This window comes from Amblyraja radiata, chromosome 34 (genome assembly GCF_010909765.2).
Source record: "Amblyraja radiata isolate CabotCenter1 chromosome 34, sAmbRad1.1.pri, whole genome shotgun sequence".
NCBI classification, from domain to species: Eukaryota; Metazoa; Chordata; class Chondrichthyes; order Rajiformes; family Rajidae; genus Amblyraja; species Amblyraja radiata.
Genome location: NC_045989.1, coordinates 7,539,475 through 7,564,216, shown reverse-complemented (window position 1 = coordinate 7,564,216; position 24,742 = coordinate 7,539,475). Strand labels below are relative to the sequence as shown.

The 24,742-nt window shown below is 48.7% G+C and overlaps 1 protein-coding gene across 1 annotated transcript in view; it reads right to left on the bottom strand.

Moving 5' to 3' along the window:
- Positions 1–2,370: 2,370 nt before the first annotated feature.
- rgma (repulsive guidance molecule BMP co-receptor a) overlaps positions 2,371–24,742 on the bottom strand; it is a 41,092-nt gene continuing 18,720 nt past the window's right edge. The window contains exons 2-4 of the mRNA XM_033050597.1: positions 24,137–24,270; positions 12,096–12,604; positions 2,371–3,517 (exon numbers count right to left, since the gene is read on the bottom strand). Coding sequence (XP_032906488.1) covers positions 2,855–3,517; positions 12,096–12,604; positions 24,137–24,270 — 1,306 coding nt within the window. The 3' untranslated portion in view covers positions 2,371–2,854. The remainder of the gene's footprint in view (positions 3,518–12,095; positions 12,605–24,136; positions 24,271–24,742) is intronic.

The following is a 24,742-nucleotide window of genomic DNA, read 5'->3' as shown; positions in this document are numbered from 1 at the left end:
GTTTAAAAATGGAGTTTGATAGGTTCTTAAACAGTAAGGGCGTCCGAGGTGACAAGGCAGGAAAATGCGGTTGAGAGGGAGAAATGGATCAGCCATGATCAATTAGCAGAGGAGGCTCGTTAGGCCGAATGGCCTAATTCTGCTTCTACGTCTAATGATCTAAGCCTGCAGTCACACACCACCAGGTTCAGAAACAGTTACTTTCATGTTGGTCGTGTGATTATGCCCATTTTGAGACCATTAGTTTGAAATGAAGGTGAAAGGCCCAGCCTCATGGTATTGCCCCTAACCCTGTCAGCTTTAGTTTAGATTAGAGATACAGCACAGGAACAGGCCCTTCGGCCCACCGAGTCCGCGCTGACCAGCGATCCCCACACAATAACGCTACCCTGCACACATTAGGGACAATTTACAATTATACCAAGTCAATGAACCTACAAACCTGTACGTCTTTGGAGAGTGGGAGGAAACAGAATATCTCGGAGAAAATCCACGCAAGTCACGGGAAGACTGTACAAACTCCGTACACACAGCACCTGTAGTCAGGATCTAAGCCGGGTCTCTGGCGCTGTGAGGCAGCAACTCTACCGCTGCACAACCCAACCAACCTGTTCCTGAACCAACCCACACAAACCTAAACCTATTTCAGCAATGGAACATTCCGGACCATGTCTTGCTCCAGCACGTTTCCAACTGCGTTCTTGCACGAGCATTGTGTCTGGTAATCTTTTTCTTTTCATCGAGTCTGTTACTGTGATACTGCTGCAAGCAAGGTTTAAATTGCCCCTGTACCTCCCGTACTTGTGCCCATGACAGTGTACTCCGACTCCAGTGGCATCAATCTCCCCCACCTGGGAACGAGCGGGGTTCACATTGAGGTCCAGGAAACTCATGGCCATTGGCTGCTTCTCGCTGAAGAAGGGTCTCGACCCAAAATGTCAACTATTCCCATTTCTCCAGAGATACTGCCTGACCCCCCGCTGAGTTACTCTGGCATTTTGTGTCTATCTTCGGTGTAAAGCAGCATCTACAGTTTCTTCGTATGCATTTTGATGGCTTCTTAATCTTGGCCCAGCTCAGTCTACCCTCCGGTAGCGAGGAGGTGGGAGGGGGGAGATATCTGACACGCCAAATCCAGCTGCAATACCATGGGTCTGTCACCTTCACCTTCATTTCAAACCACTGCTCTCAAGATGGGGGTCTCCCCAACACCAACATGAAAGTTCACGCAGTAAGTGGATCGCACACACCATGTCACCGCACGCCATGGAGCCAGTAACCTGCAACCTTCACCTGGGGCATTTAAACACATTTGTGGAATACCCTGCCACAGAGGGCAGTGGTGGCCAAATCACTGGATGGATTTAAGAGAGAGTTAGATCGAGCTCTAGGGATATGGGGAGAAGGCAGGCACGGGTTATTGATTGGGGACGATCAGCCATGATCACAATGAATGGCGGTGCTGGCTCGAAGGGCCGAATGGCCTCCTCCTGCACCTATTTTCTATGTTTCTATGACATTTGCTTAATAAATAGTTTATATCGCAGTTACAGAGTTTGTAACTCTTTAAATTCATCTCCATTCTTCCCATCAAGGGTCTCGACCCGAAACATCACCTATTCCTCTTGTGCAGAGATTCTGCCTGACCCGCTGAGTTACTCTGGCATTTTGTGTCTATCTTCAGTGTAATCCTGGTTTAGTTTAGGTTAGTTAGTTTAGTTTGGAGATATTATCTACTATCTACCTCATCGATGACCCTCGGGCTATCTTTGATCAGACTTTACTGGCTTTACCTTGCACTAAACGTTATTCCCATATCATGTGCCTGGGCACAGTGAATGGTGGATTGTAATCATGTATTGTCTTTCCGCTGGTTGGTTAGCACGGAACAAAGCTTTGCACTGTACCTCGGTACACGTGACAATAAACCAGACGCACGCACACGTACCGATCCAGTCAGAATATGATCGCGGCCACTGACTCTGGAAGATTCTGCAAGACCCTCGCCCTTCTGCAGGGGCCGGACGGTGGGGCTGAGGGAGGGGGTGGTGCAGTAAAGTGCAACAAGGCAAATCTGCAACCTCACACTGACTACCTCTTCTGTTCCACAGAGAGAGAAGGGTGGGGGTGGGCAGAGGGAGGGGTGGACAGAGTGGGTTGTGGGTGAGTGGAGGGGGGAGTTGGGGGTGGGTGGAGGGAGGGTTGGGGCGTGGGCAGAGGGGGGGTTCGGTTGGGACTGAATGGGGGTTGGGGAGGGGTGGATGGAAAGGAGGGAGGTGTATGGATGGAAGGGGTTGGGGGGGGGGGGGTGGAGGTTGGATTTGGGCAGAGGAGGTGGTGGGACTGAATTGGGGAGGGGGGGGGGGGGGCGGCTGGGACTGAGTGGAGGGGTGGGGGGGAGACAGGACCTGGAATCCCAGTGGGAAGTCGGGGCTGAGATTGGGATGGTCAGGGATGGGCTGGGATGGGAGGGGGGGGGGGGGGGTGATCAGTTACGCCTGGTCCTGGCCTCGGTTTACCCCCAACGGCACGTCCTGGTGCAAATCCCGCGCACCGCGCCAAATGCCTCACGGATCATCACAAACACGTAACCACAAAACCAACGGGAAGCCCACCGCGAACGGGCAGCGACGCTGACAGCACGAACGGAGAGAGAGAGTGAGGGAGGGAGAGAGATGCACAGTCGTGTGTGTGCGCACGCGGGCATCTTAAATAAGATACGAGCCAGCGGCAGGGGAGGGGGGGGGTAAAGGGTGGGAGGCAGGAGGAAGGGAAGGAGCGGGGGTACAAAGTGAGGAGGGGAGGAGGGTGCGGGGGATGGGGGTGAGAGCGAGCGAGCGGTGATGGTGGCCGGCTATAGGTGCGGCAGGGAGCAGCAGATCCAGCAGAGCAGCAGCAGGAGTGCGAAGGAGAGAGGGTGGCGGAGAGTGGCCTCGGGGCACGAGTTCCCTGGCGGCAAGTCAGCTGTCCGGTGGTAAATGTGGAACTTGTCCTTGTTGGAGTGCAGGGTCTTGACGTCCTCCAGGGCGTAGTACGCGGCCAGCGTGAAGTTCATGTCGCCGGTGGTGAGGAGATCGAACACACACGACCAGAAGTACAGGTCCTCCACCGGCAGCTTCTCCTTGCACTTGGCGGCGGCAGACCGGTGCGTCGGCACGTCCTGGTGGCCGCGGCCCTGCAACAGCGCCCAGTCCATGCGCTCGTTGGTGGGGCAGCCGCGCAGGCACAGCTGCAGCCCCTGGTTCTCCTCGAAAGAGTTCATGATCTCCTCCGGCATGCGGATGGCAAAGGTGAGGTAGCGTCCCGCCTGTCTCACCACCACCGTGGTTCCGATGTACCGCGCCTGGATCTCGATGTGCTGCCCGCCCGACTTCTCCGCCACCCACAGGCTGTTGGCCCCGTGCTTGTCGCCGCCGTTACGCGAGCCGTCCACGAAGGCTGCGGGCAGGTCGTCCGTCTCCGCCTGGTAGACCTTCTGCTCGACGCACTCCTGGAAGCTCTTGAAGATGATCGTAATCTGGCGGGACATGGAAGGGGGGAGGGAGGGAGAGAGAGAAAGATGTTAGAGCTCCAGCCATTTCACCACAGCAGATCTCCAGCCAGTTACAAGACCAAAACCACAAACCCAGAACCACTAACACAAAAGTGAGTCCGAAAATCCCTGGCTGACTTAAAGCAAGAGGGAATCGAGGAGATGCAGACAAAATGCTGGAGTAACTCAGCGGGACAAGCAGCATCTCTGGAGAGAAGGAATGGGTGACCCTTCTTCAGATCGACCCGAAACGTCACCCATTCCTTCCCTATAGAGATGCTGCCTGACCCGCTGCGTTACTCCAGCATTTTGTGTCCACTTTCCATTTAAACCAGCATCTGCTGTTCTTTCCTACACAAAACCTTGTGCTGATATCTTTAGATGGGACTACATAATGAATACAGGCCTTTCAGCCCGTCAGGTCTGCACTGACCAATGTATCCATTGTTTAAATGTCGTAATTTAATCTTATTTTACGTTCCCCCTCATCACCAGCAGTTCCGCTCCCCAAATATTCCACCACTCAACGATATACAAGGAGCAATTTATAGCGCACAATTTACCCAAGTCATGATTAAACGTGCGGACTCCACGCAGAGAGAACTCGAGGTCAGGATAAACCTGGGTCGCTGGAGCCGAGAGGCAGCAACGCCACAGATGCATCACTGTACAGGGCGACACAGTGGTAGAGTTGCTGCCGTGCAGCGCCGGAGACCTGGGTTCGATCCAGACTTTGGGTGCTGTCTGTACGGAGTTTGTACGTTCTCCCCGTGAACTGCGTGGCTTTTCTAAAAGATCTTCGGTTTCCTCCCATGCTGCAAAGACGTACAGGTTGTAGGTTAATTGGTTTGGTGTAAGTGTAATTTGTCCCTAGTGCGTGTTAAGGGGCTGTCCCACTGCGACGACCTAATTCGCGAGTTGAGAAGAGTTTGCCCTCGACTCATACTCGCAACATGGTCGACACGAGGTCCTAGGAGGTCTTTGTAACTCTCCTTCATGCTCGAGAGTAGTCCCCACGTACTCGAGGCCTCAGCTCGGTCGCGGCATATTTTCCAACATGCTTGTGAGTAAATAAAGGTCGCCATGGAAAAAAAATCGATATTTTGTTACTCGTAGGTTTAGTCGAGGTAGGTCATAGTAGGTCGGCATGTTATTCGTAGGTAATCGAGGGTAGTCGAAGGTAAAGCTCGTTGAGAAAAAAAAGGTAAGTAAACTGACCGGTAATGTTAAATGCCCGCTAAACTTTATTAAAAGTTGTCTGGATTCTTAAAAGTGTCTCCAATCCTTCTTCCCCCCCCCTTCACTCCCCCCCTCCCCCCCCCCACTCACCACGCTCCCTACCGTAACTGTGCCAGCCATTTTTTACCTTCATCGCGGATGTGAATTTCAGACAGCGCTCCCCCGCTTTCCCTGGCCCCCGACTTTGCAATGTGTTTGTGTGTGCGCAGACAATCGATCCGGCTCGCGGTTTATCCGGCGAGCGCCCTCGAGCTTGAAGGTCGAAGACAGTCGCTGAAAAGTCGCGTTAGTGGGACAGGCCCTTTAAATAGCGTTAATGTGCGGGGATCGCTGGTCGGTGCGGACTCATTGGGCCGAAAGGGCCTGTTTCCACACTGTATTGCTAAAAACAAAAACCGTCACTTAGATGAGGGAAGATGGAGGAGGTTGAGGAGGCTGGAACAAGCAGCCTATTCCTTGGAGCGCAGGGGATGAGGGGCAATCTTATAGAGGTGTACAAAATCATGAGAGGAATAGACTGGGTAGATGCACTAGAGACGAGTCTCTTGCCTAGGGAATGGGAATCGAGGACCAGAGGACATAGGTTTATGCTGAAAGGGGAAAGATTTTATATGAATCTGAGTGGCAGATGTATGGGACAAGCTGACAAAGGAGGTAGTTGAGTCAGGGACTATTGCGATGTTTAAAAAGCAATTAGACAGGTACATGGATAGAACAGGGTTGGAGAGATATGGACATGGGCAGGTGGGACTAGTGTAGCTGGGACATGTTGGTCGGTGTGGGCGAGTTGGGCCGAAGGGCCTGTTTCCACGCTGCATCACTCTGTGGCTATGAGATCAGAGTGATGCAGGAATGCACGGATGGGTGAGGCCAAATGACTCATGTCAGTACTTGTATTCCATTTGAAATCCCACATGATTCACCCTGCCGCGAGGAAACTTCTCCTTCCTGTGTTACCTCCCCTGGTTGTCACACGCAGGGGGAAGGAAGTTGTCTTTTCACCACTCCCAAGCTGTCCGAGATTGTGGACACAGGTTCCACTCACCCTCAGCCAACTGATGTAGAACATAGAACAGTACGTTCCCTATGTGTGGGAGATGAGTGCATCCATTTTATCTTTGCACAGAGATATTCAGTGTTACCAGCTAAGAGCGAATGCCCTTCCCCTTTGTGGCCTGATGTTCAAAGACAACCCTGGGACCATGTGGCCTTCCTTCAGGTGACCTGGTTTCCTCCCACATCCCAAAGACGTGTGGGTTTGTAGTTTATTTGGCCTCTGTACATTGCCCTTAAGGCCCTGTCCCACTATGCGAGTTTACCCAAGAGCTCTCTCGAGTTAAAAAAAAAATCAAACTCGTGGTAAGTACGTAGAATGTACGTAGCGGGTACGTCGGAGCTCGTGGACGGCTCGTAATGCTAACGGCAGGTACTCGGGAAACGCGGTAACTCGTGAAGTTTTTTTCAACAGTGTTAAAAATTTCCAAGAGTAAAAATACTCATGTAAAAATACTCTTATATTAAAAAATACGTGATGAAGTAACACGAGTTTAATTTTTTTTTAAACTCGGGAGAGCTCTTGGGTAAACTCGCATCGTGGGACAGGCCCTTACGTGTGTAAGGAGTGGGGATAAGCGGGATAACATAGAACTAGTGTGAATGGGTGATGGATGGTCGGCGTGGCATTGGTGGGCCAAAGGGCCTGACTACAGGTGTTTGTCTGTAGGGAGTTTGTACGTTCTCCCCGAGACCTACGTGGGTTTTCGCCAGAATCCTATCACATGACAAAGCCGTACGGGTTTGTAGGTAAATTGGCTTCGGTAAAATTGTGCATGGTTCCTAGTGTTAGTGTACGGGGTGATCGCAGGTCAGCGCGGACTCGGTGGGCCAAAGGGCCTGTTTCCGCGTTGCATCTCTAAACTAAACTAAAAGCTTTTCACTGTACCTCGGTACACGTGACAATAAACTAACCTCAAACAATGCCTGTGCTAAACTTGGTGCCAAGTTAAACTAATCTGCACTGACTCAAGATTTAAACTACGTCTAAAGTTTCCAGGGTTCAGGGAGCATGTAAGGACTAGAATAGATTCAAAGGGTCTTCCGAACCTTTTGATAATTTCCAAAGGGATTTACTCCAATACAGGCAGCCACGCTCTGAAATCCACTGACTGAATGAAGGTCGCAGGGCAAACGGAAAATATGTTTGAAGGGTCTTGGTGAGGAACACATTCAGTTAAAGGCTAATCGTTCATGGACCAGGACCGTGAAGTGTAAGAGTAAGGAGGTTCACACCAACATACATAAACCAACACTCAGCTGGAGTCCAGTGTACAAGGAAGTAATGGAAGGTGCACAGGATGTTACCAGGGCTGGAGAGTTGTGGTAGTGAAGAGGTAGGAAGGAACCGCAGATGCTGATTTACACCGAAGATAAGACACAAAGTGCTGGAGTAATTCAGCGGGACAGGCAGCATCTCTGGACAAAAGGAATAGGTGACGTTTTGGGTCGAGACTCTTCTTCAGACTCTGATTCACATTCAGGATATTCGATACTCACAGAGGCACAAACCTATGGAATTTTCCACTCCAGAGACTATGGAGGCTTATTGGCTGAGCATGTTCTTGGATCTTGAGAAATTCTTGGCTACAGAGGGAATCAGAAGGTTCTAATTGGGGCAAAGTGCAGAGCAAGGTTTTCTTTATATCATTATGTGGAGAGGATGTTTCCACCAGTGGGAGAGTCTAGGACTAGAGGTCACAGCCTCAGGATTAAAGGACGTTCATTTAGGAAGGAGATGAGGAGGAACTGCTTTAGTCAGAGGGTTTGTGAATCTGTGGAATTATTTGCCACTGATATTTTTAAGGCAGAGATATATAGATTGTTGATTAGTACGGGTGTCAAAGTTTATGAAACTAAGGCAGGAGAATGGGGTTAGGAGGGAGAGATAGATCAGCCATGATTGAATTACGGAGTAGATTTGATGGGCCGAATGGGCTAATTCTATTCATATCACTTATGATCTTATACAGAGGGTGGTGTGTGTCTGGGACGTGTTGCGATGGGTGGTGGTGGAGGTGGATACACATTTAGAGGCTTTTAGATGAGCTTCATGGGAATGCAGAGAATGGCAGGATATGGAGCATGGTCAGGCAGATGAGGCTAGTTGGGCTTGGCATCATGTTTGGCACAGGCATTGTGGGCTGTACTGATGCTGCAATATGTTCTATAACTTGGGATCGAGCAATTGGACATGAAAATGAATGAAAGGAGGGATCAGGCACGATCTCAGATAATCACAGAGGCAATTTGAGGGATTTTAATTCTCTTTGAACAAGCACAGTTTTGTGGTGATGAAGAGTTTGGCCAGATAGAGGTTGTTTCCTTTCTAACGGAGGAGCTGCAGGAAGATTAATTTGAGATGTGCAGAACTGTAGCACACAGCATAAGTCGACAATGAGAAGATATTGATTTGACCCAAGTGTTGACAGATTAAAGGGTCATCGAGGATATACTTTAGAGGGTTCAGCAACTGCAAGTACAAAAGCCTGTTAGGGACATCCCTAAATACATTTATAAAGCATCTGTATAAGCTGCAACCACAGTTTAAGAATAAGGAGCAAGCCATTTAGAACGGAGACGAGGAAACACTTTTTCTCACAGAGAGTTGTGAGTCTGTGGAATTCTCTGCCTCAGAGGGCAGTGGAGGCAGGTTCTCTGGATGCTTTCAAGAGAGAGTTAGATAGGGCTCTTAAAGATAGCGGAGTCAAGGGATATGGGGAGAAGGCAGGAACGAGGTACTGATTGGGGATAATCAGCCATGATCACATTGAATGGCGGTTCAGGCTCGAAGGGCTGAATGGCCTACTCCTGCACCTATTGTCTATTGTCTATACGGACTGGGAACTGCCAATTGGGTGCGATTGATTAGTTGAAAGATGCAACATGGAAACAGCCCCTTCACCCCAAGCGAGTCCACACCAACCATCGATCGCTCATGTACACCAGTTCTATGTTATCCCACTTTCTCATCCACTCCCTACACACAAAGGGGAATTTACGGAGGCCAATTCGCTCACAAACCTGCACGTCTTTGGGAGGTGGGAAGGAAACTGGAGCATACGGAGGAAACCCACGCAGTCACTAGGAGAACGTGCAAACTCCACAGAGTCAACACCCGAGGTCAGGATTGAACCTGGGTCTCTGACGCTGTGAGGCAGCAGCTCTACCCGCTGCCACTGTGGGACGAGATGCAAAGGTCCGTCCACAGTTCATGCTCAGCTCACGTGCGCTAGATAGACAAGACTGTACATTTTTTTTAAATACTGATCAATCTTAATTCTTATGACTTTTTTTTTTCTTTTAAGATTATCACTGCCAGGATCAGGTTATATTGGTAAAATATCCCCGGTTAAATACTGGCTAATCAACTGGCAAAGAGTACACTATGGCAGTCTTTGGACTTTAGAGATACAGCATGAAAAAAGGCCCTTCGGCCCACCGAGTCCGTGCCACTCAGCGATCCCCGTACACTAACACTATCCTACACACAGAATTGAGAATGGAGCGGCTGGGCTTGTACACTCTAGAGTTTAGAAGGATGAGAGGATATCTTATAGAAACATATATGATTATTAAGGGTTTGGACACGCTAGAGGCAGGAAACATGTTCCCGATGTTGGGGGAGTCCAGAACCAGGGGCCACAGTTTAAGAATAAGGCGTAAGCCATTTAGAATGGAGACGAGGAAACACTCTTTTTTACACAGAGAGTTGTGAGTCTGTGGAATTCTCTCCCTCAGAGGGCGGTGGAGGCCGGTTCTCTGGCTACTTTCAAGAGAGAGCTAGATAGGGCTCTTAAAGATAGCGGAGTCAGGGGATATGGGGAAAAGGCAGGAACGGGGTCCTGATTGGGGATGATCAGCCATGATCACATTGAATGGCGGTGCTGGCTGGAAGGGCCGAATGGCCTACTCCTGCACCTATTGCCCATTGTCTATTTTCTATAAGGAACAATTTACAATTCTTTTACCGAAGCCAATTAACCTACAAACCTGCATGTCTTTGGAGCGTGGGAAGAATCTGGAGTACCCAGAGAAATCCCATGTGATCACAGGGAGAACGTACAAACTCCGTACAGACAGCACCCGTAGTCAGGATCGAACCCCGGTCTCTGGCGCTGTGAGGCGCCAACTCTACCGCTGTGCCACTGGGCAGTCCCTGGACTGACAGCCAGGTGGCAGCGTTGTCCAATTGTTGGCACCTCTGCACTGTGCTCTGGAGAGGACGGGTCAGTGTGGAGTGAGTGGGCAGTGTGGGTCAAGGTGAACAAAGCAATAATGACCGCTCAATAACGTGGGCTCTAGGAGCCCAATACAGCACTGGTGAGGTGGGGGAGAGAGAGGTGGGGGAGAGAGAGGTGGGGGAGAGAGAGGTGGGGGAGTGAGAGGTGGGGGAGTGAGAGGTGGGGGAGAGAGAGGTGGGGGAGAGAGAGGTGGGGGAGAGAGAGGTGGGGAGAGAGAGGTGGGGGAGAGAGAGGTGGGAGAGAGGTGGGGGAGAGGTGGGGGAGAGAGAGGAAGAGAGAGAGAGAAAGGAACCCTTATCTGCTAAAATACATTAACAGGTTGTCTACGTTTGGTTGAGTTGGGGCCTTTCAACAACAAGAATGCAACATGGAACATTCTCGCGACTGTCAGCTCGTGAACGGATCCCATCCTTCATCGAACGTGAAAGCACAGGCAGGTTCAGTCACCGTGTCCCCTGTCTAATCACTTCTGGCAGCGGCTCAAAAATCTCATCTTTAGGGTGCGGCACTGACTAAACGTGGCACAGTGCTGGAAGCAAACCGGCCTGGGTCTGTGGCAGGAATTGCTGGGAACTCGGAGGATGCAAGAGTGGATGAGGGTGGCGTGTGGTGGAGGCAGACAGGGCATGGCAATGTATGGAAGAACGTTGATCAGCATCCGGCTAATTCAGCTCTGTGTGTGTGTTTCACAATCAGTGAAGATTTATTCATTGACTGATTGAAAGTTACAGCATAGAAATAGGCCCTTCAGCCCACGATGACCATCGACCGCCCATCCACACTAGTTCCATGTTCTCCCACTATCACTCCGTGCACACTAGGGGCAATTCACAGAGACCTACAAACCCAAGATAGACTCAAAATGCTGGAGAAACTCAGCGGGACAGGCAGCATCTCTGGAGAGAAGGAATGGGCGACGTTTCGGGTCGAGGCTCGAGACCCAGTCTGAAGAAGGGTCTCGACCCGAAATGTCACCCATTGCTTCTCTCCAGAGATGCTGCCGGTCCCGCTGAGTTACTCCAGCATCTTGTGCTTATTCCACTTTGCTGCAAACTCACGGACTCTGTGCGTCACTTCAGTTCAGTTTAGAGATACAGCACGAAAACAGGGCCTTTGGCCACTGGGTCCCGGCCCACTCACACTATCCTGCACAGTAGGGACAATATGCCATTTTACCAAGCTAATTAGCCTGATAACCTGCAGGTCTTTGGCGTGTGGGAGGTAACCGGAGCACCCGGAGAAAACCCACGCAGGTCACGGGGAGAACGTACAATCTCCGTACGGACAGCGCCCGTAGTCAGGGTTGAACCCGGGTCTCTGGCGCTGTAAGGCAGCAACTCTACCGCTGCGCCACCGTGCCGCCCCTGTTCTGCGAACAGCATTGTCCAGCTCAGACATCTACACGAAGCCATTCAGTGTTGGCCTCCGTAAACTGGCCCTTCTGTGTAGGTGAGTTGTAGGATGTGGGGAAGTCCATGGGAATTTGAGGGGAATAAAATGGGGCAAGTGTGGGATCAGTTGAGGGACAGTATGAACATGATGGGCCAAAGGGCCTTCTTGCATGCCCTCTGCCTCCATGAGCACCAAACTACAAGCCCTCACGTCTTTGGCATGTAGCAGGAAACCGGAGCACTTGGAGGTCACACGCGGGAAGTCAGGATCGAACTGGCATCCTAATGCCCCTTTCCCACTTAGGAAACCTGAACGGAAACCTCTGGAGACTTTGCACCCCACCCAAGGTTTCCGTGTGGTTCACGGAGGTTTTTGTCAGTCTTACTACCTGCTTCAACTACCTGCAACCTCCGGCAACCACCTGCAACCTCCGGGAACCGCACGGAAACCTTAGGTGGGGCGCAAAGTCTCCAGAGGTTTCAGTTCAGGTTTCTAAAGTGGGACAGGGGCATTACTGGCAGCGGCTCTACCAGCTGCGCCACCTCTGTTGACCGCTGGTTGAACAGTGGAGAGCGGGGTGGCCGCTCGGCCCTCTCCTGCTAGCCCCAGGCAGAGTGGTCGAGGCTCGGACCTACCTTGCTGACTGCGGTGGCGCTGGAGGAGTGGACCACGGCTACGTTGGTGACCTGAACGAACAGGTAGCTGTTGTCGATGAGGGGCCACGCCCCGCGCACCTTGCAGGTCTGGAAGTCGTCGGAGAAGGTGCGCAAGTGAGGGTCCCCGAAGAGCCCGCAGTGCGTGTAGTTGGCCTGCCTCCCCTGCTGCGCCAGGCTCTTCTCGTAGTTGCAGGTCTCGGGCGCGTCGGAGTGCACCATGCAGTCCGGCGAGGTGGGCTGCGCTGGCGCGGGCCCGTGCGTGGGGCCCACCTTGGAGCAGTTGTGCTGGCTCATCAGGTCCTCGATGCCGTGCACGGCCGAGTGGTAGGCCAGGTCCCCGCGGCACGCCCGCGCTGTCCGCCGCGTGCACTGCGAGTAGGCACGCAGCGCCACACAGAACTCCACCGACTCCTCACCGCCCTGGTGAAGCCCAGACGTGGCCGACAGGTACTCAGAGTTGCACTTCAGTATCCGGCACTGGCAGCTAACTGTGGAGACAAGCAGAGTGTGGTCAAATAACCATCCATACAAACTCTCAACTGCATAGTCGGTAGACAAAAGTGCTGGAGAAACTCAGCGGGCGCAGCAGCATCTATGGAGCGAAGGAAATAGGCAACGTTTCGGGCCGAAACGTTGCCTATTTCCTTCGCTCCATAGATGCTGCTGCACCCGCTGAGTTTCTCCAGCACTCCTGTCCACCGTAGATCTTCCAGCATCTGCAGTTCCTTCTTAAACACTCAACTACATAGAATTGGCAGCCAGTTTAATGGTTTAAATATGCCAATTTAAACTGCACGTGTGTCTGTGTGTGTCTAATTATTTATGTAGAATTCAGAATTATATTATATATCCTTATATTATACGGGTTTATAAATATATAGGTTTATATTATACTAGATCAAGTGCAGACTCCCCCAGCGCAATATTCCACCACTCACCCGCTCCCCCAACGCCAGCCGTTCCCCAACGCAATGTTGCACCACTAACCCGTAGCCCCCATGGTAGGCGTGGTCCCCAACTTAACCTGTTGCCGAGCGCAAGATTCCAGCACTCCCCTACCTCGGAATATGTAAAAATTTAAACGCTAGTGCGTAGCGTTTTGAGGAAGATACAAAACACACATGCATGCATACACAAGATGATACTTTTACCTCCTACACTCCCCTACTAGAAAATGTGTAGGAAGGAACTGCAGGTAGACATAAAAAAAGCTGGATCAAGTCTACTCCGCCATTCAATTATGGCTGATCTATCTCTCCATCCTAACCCCATTCTCCTGTCTTCTCCCCATAATCTCTGACACCTGTAAAGAATTCCATAGATTCACCACCCTCTGACTAAAGAAATTCCTCCTCATCTCCTTCCTAAAAGAAACATCCTTTTATTCTGAGGCTATGAACTCTGGTCCTAGACTCTCCCACCAGTGGAAACATCCTCTGCGTGACGTAACTCAGTGGGTCAGACAGCATCTCTGGAGAAAAGAAATAGGTGACATTTCGGGTGGAGCCCCTTGTTCTGTCCCGCTGAGCTACCCCAGCTTTTTGTGTCTATCTACTCTTTAAGAAAAAGAAAACGTCGACCAATGGATTTGGAGATCACGTTCAAAGAGCTAGCACTCGTAAGAAGGGCCAAATGGCCTCCTCTTATGCTGCGATGTTGTTGTAATCCTCGCACATACTCTTTCCAAGCATCACGGGCACTTTGAACCAATTCCTCAATCAGTGAGCTATATCTCGATGGAAGTGGATACCAGGCAGTGATTCAGAGACAACAATCTAATTAGCGGGATTCGGACGACATTAGAAATGACAGCACAAAGCATCCCCATCGCGTAATTGTCATCCAAATCTGGCGAAGGAGTTCTTTAGCTGGCGTACGTACAGCTGGATTAGCGGGTGAAGTGATTATGGAACGGTGTATCAAGGAATGATCAGGAGATGACAACTCTTATTACGGCACGTAATCGATTTAATGCCATCAGTCGGGGAACATCTACAAGGTTTGTACGATTACAAATTGTATTCCTTAGATGTAAAAGCCATTTTCTGCCCTTAGTAATTCTGCTAATAAACCATTCATGTGGCGTTCCCTCGTCAGCACAGAATCAGACCAGTGATTGGGGCAGCACAGTGGCAGAGTCGCTACCTTACAGCGCCAGAGACCCCAGGTGAGATCAGGGTTCGATCCCGACCACGGGTGCCGTCTGTACGGAGTTTGTACGTTCTCCCCGTGACAGCCTGGGTTTTCTCCGAGATCTTTGGTTTCTTCCCACTGGAGTGGCCGTACAGGTTTGTAGGTTAATTGGCGAGGTACAAATATAAAAGTGTGTGGGATCGTATTAGTGTGCGGGGATCGCTGGTCAGCATGGACTCGGTGGACTGAACGGCCTGTTTCCTCACTGTATCTCTACACTAGACTCAAAGCTCCCTAGGGGGCAGCTAGGTCATTATCTCAGTGTTGCCCACAAACACTGGATAGAGAGAATGTGGAGAGGATGTTTCCACAAGTGGGAAAGTCTAGGACCAGAGGTCATAGCCTCAGAATTAAAGGACACTAGACCAAGTGCAGACTCGTTGGGTCTGTTCCCCCAACATGCGGTTGGGGGCGACATGCGGCGTCACACACATTAACCACCCCCCCCCCCCCCACCACACACACCCTAACTACCCCCCCGCACACACGCTAACTATCCCCCTTGTTAATATATTAATATTATTAATTTGCTCCTTTTACCCCATAATTGCCCTATCCTTTGGGAAGGAGATGAGGAGGAATTTCTTTAGTCAGAGGGTGGTGAATCTGTGAAATTATCTGCCACAGAAGGCTGTGGAGGCAAAGTCAGTGGATATTTTTAAGGCAGAGACAGATAGATAGATTCTTGGTTAGAACGGGTGTCAGCAATTATGGGTAGAAGACAGAATATCAAAGATAGATCAGCCATCAGGAGAATGGGGTTGAGAGGGAAAGATAATTCAGCCATGATTGCATGACGGAGTAGACTTGATGGGCCGAATGGCCTAATTCTGCTCCTATAAATTATGAACAGAGCCATGTAGAATGTTTATGTTTCTGTGTCCGTGACCACGCAAGAAGCCTTCTACACACATTGGGAGTTCTGTTCCCTACAACATCCCTTCAGGCAGCATTGGAGTTACAGATCCAATGAGTTACAGACCCAAAACTCATGAGTGTTTTATTGTCGCATGTACCAAAACGGAACCATGACATTTTCACTTGCTGCAGCAGCCCATCATGTTTGCAAACACAGCACTCAACACACAGTCTAATAAATGTTCAATAAATAATAATGGCCCTTCGCCCCACCATGCCTGCGCTGAACATGATGCCAATATTGTGCAGAAAATGAAACAAATCCAACCAGCTTTCTGACAATTAAAAAACATATTAAAATCCTCGTACCCAGTTGATTTAAATCTGCACTCCTTGGTATGAATTTCTTCTCTGAGGGAAGACAACCCTTTCATGTCTCTGTCGATGATTCTCTTAATTTTATAGTTTCCAACGGCGTGACCATTTACCTCCCGTACACACTAGGGGAAATTTACAGAGGCCAATTAACTTACAAACTTGCACGTCTTTGGGATGTGGGAGGAAACAAGAGCACACGGAGGCACCTGTGCGGGTCTCAGGGAGAACGTGCAAACTCAGCACAGGCATAATCCGAGGTCGGGATCGAACCTGGGTCTCCGGTGCTCTGAGGCAGCAGCTCGACCACTATGCCACCCTAGTGGTTCTCAATACCGTTCTATAGGCTCAATCTCCGCTCCCAGTAGCTGTGGGCCAGAGACCCCCAGCAGTCAGTGGAGACATTACATTTACACCTCCATCAGTGGAGCTGCACACTAAATCTCGTTGCACTGACGTGCAATGACAATAAAAGATATATTATTATTATTATTATCTACATACACACAGCACAGTCCATCACACAAACCAACCTCCCTTCCACTGACTCCATCTACACCTCACACTGCCTCAGCAAGGACCCCAGCACAATCAAGGATGAGTCACACTCCGGCCACTCCCTCTTCTCCCCTCTCCCATCAGGCAAGCGGTACAGAAATGTGAAAACGCACACCTTCAGATTCACAAACAGTTTCTTCCCACCTGTTATCGGGCAACTGAACCATCCTACCAACAACTAGAGAGCAGTCCTGAGCTGCTAGCTACCTCTTTGGAGACCATCAAACTATTTTTGATCGGACATTACTGGACTTTATCTTGTACTAAACTTTCTCCCTTTAGCATGTTTCTGTACACTGTGGACAGCTCGATTGTAATCATGTATAGTCTTTCCGCTGACAGGTTAGCATGCAACAAGAGCTTTTCACTGTACCTCGGTACACGTGACAACAAACTAAGCTCACACTCAACTCTGCACACAATAATAACTCATAAATAATATTTATTATTAATAATTTATTAGTAATGAAGAATAAAATAAAAGAATACACTAAACTCTCATTTTCACCCACAGGGATGTGTCGAGCATATCCTCAAAGCTCTGCCTCTATCTGCCTGGTCATCTCCTCAAGGAACAGAGCTCAGAATGGAGTGTTTAGACGTCTGGTGTTGGGAATGAGAACAAAGTCCAACTGAGCTGAAGGTAGACACAAAAAGCTGGAGTAACTCAGCGGGTGAGGGAGCATCTCCGGAGAGAAGGAATAGGCGATGTTTCGGGTCGAGACCCTTCTTTAGACTGAGCTGACTGGCTGGAAGAAAGACCTCACTGTCTGAAGAAGGGTCTCGACCCGAAACGTCACCCATTCCTTCTCTCCAGAGATGCTGCCTGTCTCGCTGAGTTACTGCAGTGTTTCTGTGCCTTTTCTCCCTGGTCGGTCAAAGTCCGTGCTGGCGGGCGGGGAGTTCATGCAATGGCCAGTTTCATCATCAAGATGGGGGTCCGGCAACACAGAAGTGGTTCAGGGTCTCGCCGTGGATCTCAGTGTTAAATGATGTGTCACGAGCATGGACAGTCGAAAGGACCAGCTTCTCGCCACGTTGTTACGGCAACCAACAAGGCACGCCAACGCCTCTACTCACTCAGGAGACTGAGAAACTTGGGCACGTCTCCAATGACCCGTACAAACATTTACAGATTCACCATAGAAAGCATACTGTTGGGTTGCACCTCAGCTTGGTTTGAGAACAGCTCTGGCCAAAACCACCAGACATTGCAGAGTTGTAGATGTAGCCCAGTCCATCACCCAGACTAGACTCCCATCTGCACTTCATGCTGTCTCGGAAAAGCAGCCAACATAGTCAAAACTTGTCCCACCCCGGCCATTCCTGCTCCTCCCTGCTGCCATCCGACAGAAGGTATATAAGCTTGATAGCCCACACCACCAGACTCAGGGACAGCTTCTTCCCTGCTATCATCAGCGTTCTGAACGGTCCTTGCGTAAGCTGGGGGACTGTCCAACTCACCTCTGCCCCACTGCGGACATTGGACTTTGTCTGTGGAACGGATGCGTTACAATGCTGAGAACCATATTCTGCACTCTGCATTCTTGCCTTTGCTCCACCTATTGTCCTGAGTTTGATTTGATTGTATGAATGTAAAGGATTATCTGATCTGTGTGGATAGCATGCAACAAAGCTTTTCACTGTACCTCAGTACACATGACGATAACAAACCAAATTGGACTGAAGGACCTGTTTACACACTGCGTGACTCTATGAGAGATGAGATAGGTTACTTGTAAATTAACTTTTCCTGTCATTTCCAACGCTCTTGCATTGAATGCAACGCCTCTGTCCTTTGGGACCGGGATACTTCTCTACACCTCACCTAAAGAACTGCTGGCACTGCGAACGGTGATGGTACCTTTGACCCATGGAGGCCAACATAGCCAAGGGAAATCCCCTCTGCTTGTCGCCCGGTCATTCAATCACCTCCAGTGTGGGATGGGGCAGACAAAATGGGATTGGTAGCCCAGGCAGAAGTAGCCACCTCTTCCCCCTGCAGTTATAGTCCCACAGCCAGGCTTGGGGCTGTGCTTGGGGCTGTGCTGGCCTGTATTACACCAGCTGTAACTCCACTCCAAAAAAAACGCACTGGGGGCAAACACGGCAACCAGCTGCTGAAACACTGACGTACTTTGTTGTTATTGGTTACAGGCACGAGCTATAAATCTCACCTATACAACCTAGCCGAAATCCTAGTGGATAGGCACAAAGTGCTGGAGTAACCCAGCGGGTCAGGCAGCGCCTGTTGCGAAAAAGGATGGGTGACTATTCGGGTCGGGACCCTTCAGTCTGAAGAAGAGCACCGACCCGAAACTTCCCCTTATCCATGTTCACCACGGAACCTGGATACAGCCTGACCTGCTGAGTTACTCCAGCACTCTGCTGCCTCATCTGCTGAGTTACTCCAGCACTTGTGTGTTTTTTTGCTCAATATTCCAGCATCTGCAGTTCCTTGTGTCTGCTATAAATCTCTCAGTGCACGGGTTATCATTTCTTAATTTAATAATGATATACACTGAGACACAGTGTGTAGATAATTGCTTCATAATTAATTTCTTAAATTAGATCTGTTAGTCAGAATAATAAAAACAACTGATGCTTGTTTAATTGCAGTTATCTTTAATATGATACAAATCTTTGAGTAGATACGCTATTAAAAGAAGTAAATGATTAATTTAACTCACCAGTGAAGTGCACAATTTGGTGCGAATCACTTTGATCGCTGCCCAGTATCTTTACGATTAAGGCTTGACAGAGAGTCACGTTTCAGAAATTGAGGACTATCCTGAATTTACTTTGGCAGTTCTTTGCCCAATTATTGTCCCTTCCCCGAACCACTGCCTCGCACAGAGTCCTGTTCCTTGGAGAACAAGTGCATTCTTGCATCTTGTTCAAATGTAGAGCTTGGATGGTGAGTGTGGCTATTTGTCTATAATGGCCATACAACCTAGCCTAAATCCTAGGGGATAGACACAAATGCTGGAGTAACTCAACGGGTCAGGCAACATCTCTGGAGACACAGGATGGGTGGCATTTCGGGCTGGGGCCCTTCTTCAGACTGAAAGTACTTCTGAGGGGTCCCGACCTGAAACGTCACCCATCCTTATTCGCCAGAGATGCTGCCTGACCCGCTGAGTTACTCCAGCACTTTGTGTCTATCTTCGGTAGAAACTAGCATCTGCAGTTCCTTTCTACACTAAATCCTACAGGACTCGAATTCAGACTCGAATGGGCTGAATGGCCTAATTCTGCTCCGATGTGTTATGGTCTTCTGGATACGTGGAACTGCAGTTGCTGGAATCATGAGCATCTTGAACTAAAACACAAAAATAACTCAGTGGGTCAGGCAGCATCTCTGGAGGACATGGACAATCGACGTTTCAGAATCTGAAGAAGGGCCCCGACCCGAAACATTGCCTATCCACGTCTTCCAGAGATGCTGCCTGATCCGCTGAGTTATTCCAGCATTTTTGTGTTTTAGTCTAAATCCTGTCAGTCTTAACACTGTGCGTAGAAAGGAACTGCAGATGCTGGTTTATACCAAAGATAGACACAAAGTTCTGGAGTAATTCAGCGGGTCGGGCAGCATCTCTGCAATAAAAGAATGGGTGATGTTTCAGGTTGGGACCCTTGATCATCAAACTAAAAGTGAGTCCAGATAACGTCAGCCACCCTTTTTCTCCAGACCCACTGAGTTACTCCAACACTTTGAGTCTATCTTGGAAAATACTACCCTGAGTAGATCGCCACTATGCTCACATTACCGTCCCAGAGGCATCAACTGTGGAGTTTAGATCATCTCCTTGTATTGGCATGGATTAGGAGTAAAAGATGGGACACTGGTCTTTGTCCCACAGGAAGGGCAATAGTATTAAACAATTAAGGGCCTGTCCCACATACACAATTTTTTCGGCGACTGCCGGCACTCGTCATAGTCGCAGCAGGTCTCCGAAAAATGTCAAAATGTTGAAAATCCAGCAGCGACCAGAAAAAGGTCCGACTCTTTGAGCGACTACTCACGACCATACAGGCATCACCCCGCGACATGTCCTGCGCCACATCCCCTTTGATGTCTTGTTTTCACACCTTACACTTCCTTATCTCCGTGTCTCTCTCTCCCCCCCTGACTCTCAGTCTGAACAAGGGTCTCAACCAGATACGTCACCCATTCCTTCTACCCAGAGATGCTGCCTGTCCCGCTGAGTTACTGCAGCATTTGGTGTCTATCTTCAGTGTAAACCAGCTTCTGCATACACATTGTACGATTTCACTGCATATTTAAAAATAAAAGAATGGAAGTTGCTTTTGAAACAGCAAAAATTCGATTCTAAAGCAGCTTTCACTGAATGAACAATTGCAATCTTGCTTCAATGAAAAGATGCACATTTAAAAAGGTATATATCACCACGGACTTTATATATACATAACATGTTTCAATCGGAGACTGGGGCTTGTGACTTTAAAATAGCTTGCTCTGTACACTGAGCACAGTATAAAACTAACTGTTGAAAATAAATATCTATAACAACATGCAAATTAGTCACTAACTTCCCTTTGACACAGAGAGAATAGGCAATTTGGACTGGGCTGATCATCTACAGTGCCCTCCATAATGTCTGGGACAAAGACCCATCATTTATTTATTTGCCTCTGTGCTCCACAATTTGAGATGTGTAATAGAAAAAAAATCACATGTGGATAAAGTGCACATTGTCAGATTTTAATAAAGGCCATTTTTATACATTTTGGTTTCACCATGTCGAAATTACAGCTGTGTTTATACATAGTCCCCACATTTTAGGGCATCATAATGTTTGGGACACATGGCTTCACAGGTGTTTTTAATTGCTCAGGTGTGTTTAATTGCCTCCTTAATGCAGGAATATAAGAGAGCTCTCAGCACCTAGTCGCCTTTGGAAACTTTTATTGCTGTTTATCAACATGAGGACCAAAGTTGTGCCAATGAAAGTCAAAGAAGCCATTATGAGACTGAGAAACAAGAAGAATGCTGTTAGAGACATCAGCCAAACCTTAGGCTTACCAAAATCAACTATTTGGAACATCATTAAGAAGAAAGAGAGCACTGGTGAGCTGTCTAATCGCAAAGGGACTGGCAGGCCAAGGAAGACCTCCACAACTGATGACAGAAGAATTCTCTCGATAGTAAAGAAAAATCCCCAAACAACTGTCCGACAGATCAGAAACACTCTTCACGAGTCAGGAGTGGAATTGTCAATGATGACTGTCTGCAGAAGACTTCATGAACAGAAATACAGAGGCTGCACTGCTAGATGCAAACCACTGGTTAGCTGCAAAAATAGGATGGCCAGGTTACAGTTTGCCAAGAAGTACTTAAAAGAGCAACCACAGTTCTGGGAAAAGGTCTTGTGGACAGATGAGATGAAGAGTAACTTGTATCAGTGATGACAAGAACAAAGTATGGAGGAGAGAAGGAACTGCCCAAGATCCAAAACATACCACCTCATCTGTGAAACACGGTGGTGGGGGTGTTATGGTCTGGGCATGTATGGCTGCTGAAGGTACTGGCTCACTTATCTTCATTGATGATACAACAGCTGATGGTGGTAGCATAATGAATTCTGAAGTGTATAGACACATCCTATCTGTTCAAGTTGAAACAAATGCCTCAAAAATCATTGGCCGGCGGTTCATTCAACAGCAAGACAATGATCCCAAACATACTGCTAAAGCAACAAAGGAGTTTTTCATAGCTAAAAAATGGTCAATTCTAGAGTGGCCAAGTCAATCACCCGATCTGAACCCCATTGAGCATGTCTTATATATGCTGAAGAGAAAACTGAAGTGGACTAGCCCCCCAAAACAAGCATAAGCTAAAGATGGCTGCAATACAGGCCTGGCAGAGCATCACCAGAGAAGACACCCAGCAACTGGTGATGTCCATGAATCGCAGACTTCAAGCATGCAAAGGATATGCAATAAAATACTAAACATGATTACTTTCATTTACACAACATTACTGTGTCTCAAACATTATGGTGTCCTGAAATGAGGGGACTATGTATAAACACTGCTGTAAAATCTATATGGTGAAACCAAAATGTATAAAAAATGGCCTTTATTAAAATCTGACAATGTGCACTTTAACCACATGTGATTTTTTTTCTATTACAAATCTCAAATTGTGGAGTACAGAGGCAAATAAATAAATGATGGGTCCTTGTCCCAAACAGTATGGAGGGCATTGTAATTTGCATTACAAAGCCTTCAATGGAGCTCAGCTTGATTTTCCCACATAGGTAACTCAGAAGGGACTTCAAGAGAAAGAAAGGGCATGAAAGGAGGAAGGAGGGGGAGGGGGGGGGGGGAGATCTGACAATGAAAATAAGCATGAATTTAAAACGAAAAAAGGTCAGAACTGTGAATAAACACAATTAAGGTATTCAGAAATATATTGCCAGTACTCTCCCACACGCATACACACACACACACACACAGTCACAAACAGAGACACGCTGAAGTGCTCGCACACAGAGACACACACAGAGACACACACACACACAAAGGCGCGCGCACACAGAGAGAGACACACAGACAGAGAGAGAGACACAGAGAGAGAGAGAGAGAGTGAGAGAGAGAGAGAGAGAGAGACACACACAGACAGAGAGAGACACACAGACAGAGAGAGAGAGGCACACACACAGTCACAAACAGACACACACACACACAGAGGCGCGCACACAGAGAGAGAGACGCACACACACACACAGACAGAGAGAGAGAGAACGACAGAGAGAGAGAGAGACACACACACACTGATCCTCAATCCTAATCTCGCTCGTTACCATCGCGTTTCCTGTATCAGTCTTAATCTCAATCAAACGTGCAGTGTAATCAATATGTGTATCCACTCCAGTGCTTATTGCCAAATGGAATTTGCAATTAAACTACTTTATTGGGAAACAATTCATAGGAGCATCGGTTGTGTTCTGTGCAAGCAGATTTGCAAAACGACGATGTGTTATTTATGAATCTTATGCTTCTGGGAAAGAGAGCTGATGGAACACGACAAAGTCTCTCTCCACCAACCTAAAGACTAATTAGCCAGATACCTGCATGTTTAAATCCTATGGGTGTTTGGGACAATTAAAGATTGTTACTGCATTGGGGCCGAGACTGCATTTTGACTCTTTAAGTGATTAAATCAAAGAGTTGCAGATATTCTTAAAAAATGGATCAAGATTACGGTTAAGCTGTAGTGAAGGGTTTGTACTGCGTTGCAAATGCAAGTCAAACACGGGAGAACAATATGTATGTATGCACAAAGTATTTTTGTTCCTTAACAGATTGCGCCAGAGTTTATGTCGGAACACAGGCGATTTTATTTTCAAGAAGCGTTTCACAAAGTGGTAAAAAGTTGTGCTGAAGTTGCCAAGCGCCGCCCATCCCCCAATAAAAACAGACCGATTCTGCGGGGGATCTTTGTAAGACCCTCAAAGCACTTGGTTGGGCAAAAGGAGAGAACAACAACAGCACGGCTGGCTGGCTCATTTGTACTCAACGTCTTAAAAAAAAAAGAGACGCGTTTTAAATTCACACTTCAACTGGGGAGAAAGACTTGTACAAATACATCGCCAGTTTACTCAAGTCTAACTTGGTTTCTTTCTTACTAGTCTCTCGTCTCGATCACAGGACAAAAAGTTCTCCCAACAAACTCAAAGTCTTAAAGACAAACTTGTCCCACGGCAGCACAACTTTCAAATAAAAACCTTTTTCTTCCCCCTGTTTTCCACACATTTCCCGTGAGTGTGACTTTACGTCTACTTTGATCAGACAAACAAGTTACAAATGCGATTGCTATAACGCTATGAGCTCGGCTCCAGTAAGTAAGTAAGCTGGCTCAATATTGTTTTGCTACATCCAAAAGATCCGACGCGCTCGGCACTTAAACCCACGCAACTCCAAGCTCGGAGAGAGAAAACAAAACTAGTCACTGAGTTTCCAACTTTTCTTTGTGCGATGGAATGAATGTCTTTGCTTTTTTTTTTTACCTGCTGGGAGGCAGAGGACGATGGTGAGGATCTGCAGGATTCGGTGGCCGGATGGGTCGTCCCTTCTCCCCATTCCCATCCATCCAGCCCAGACTGGGGTCGCACACAAATCCGACTCTCCGACTCTGCTCACCCTGAGTGAGACATGCAGGGAGGGGAGGGGGAGAGAGAGGAGGGGAAACAAATTAAAAAAAAGAGAGAGATCAGAACCACACACGCCAAGGAGAAAGAAACCGCCGAGGAGTCCGCAGCTCCATCAATCATGTGTCGGGGTGAAACCAACCTCCCTCCTCGCTGGGCGAATGGGGCAGAGGGGGAGTCAACCCACGCTGCTCACTCCACCCAGAAACACAGCACTGAATGCCGACAGTGAACCAGCGCCAGGCGGGGAGGGGGGAGAGGGAGAGGAGGGGGGAGAGGGGAGAGAGAGAGGGAGAGGAGGGGGGAGAGAGAGAGGGAGAGGAGGGGGGAGAGAGAGGGAGAGGAGGGGGGAGAGAGGGGGGAGAGAGGAGGGAGGGGGAGGAGAGGGGAGAGAGAGAGAGAGGGAGAGAGAGAGAGAGAGAGAGAGAGAGAGGAGGGGGAGGCAGAGAGGGAGAGGAGGGGGGA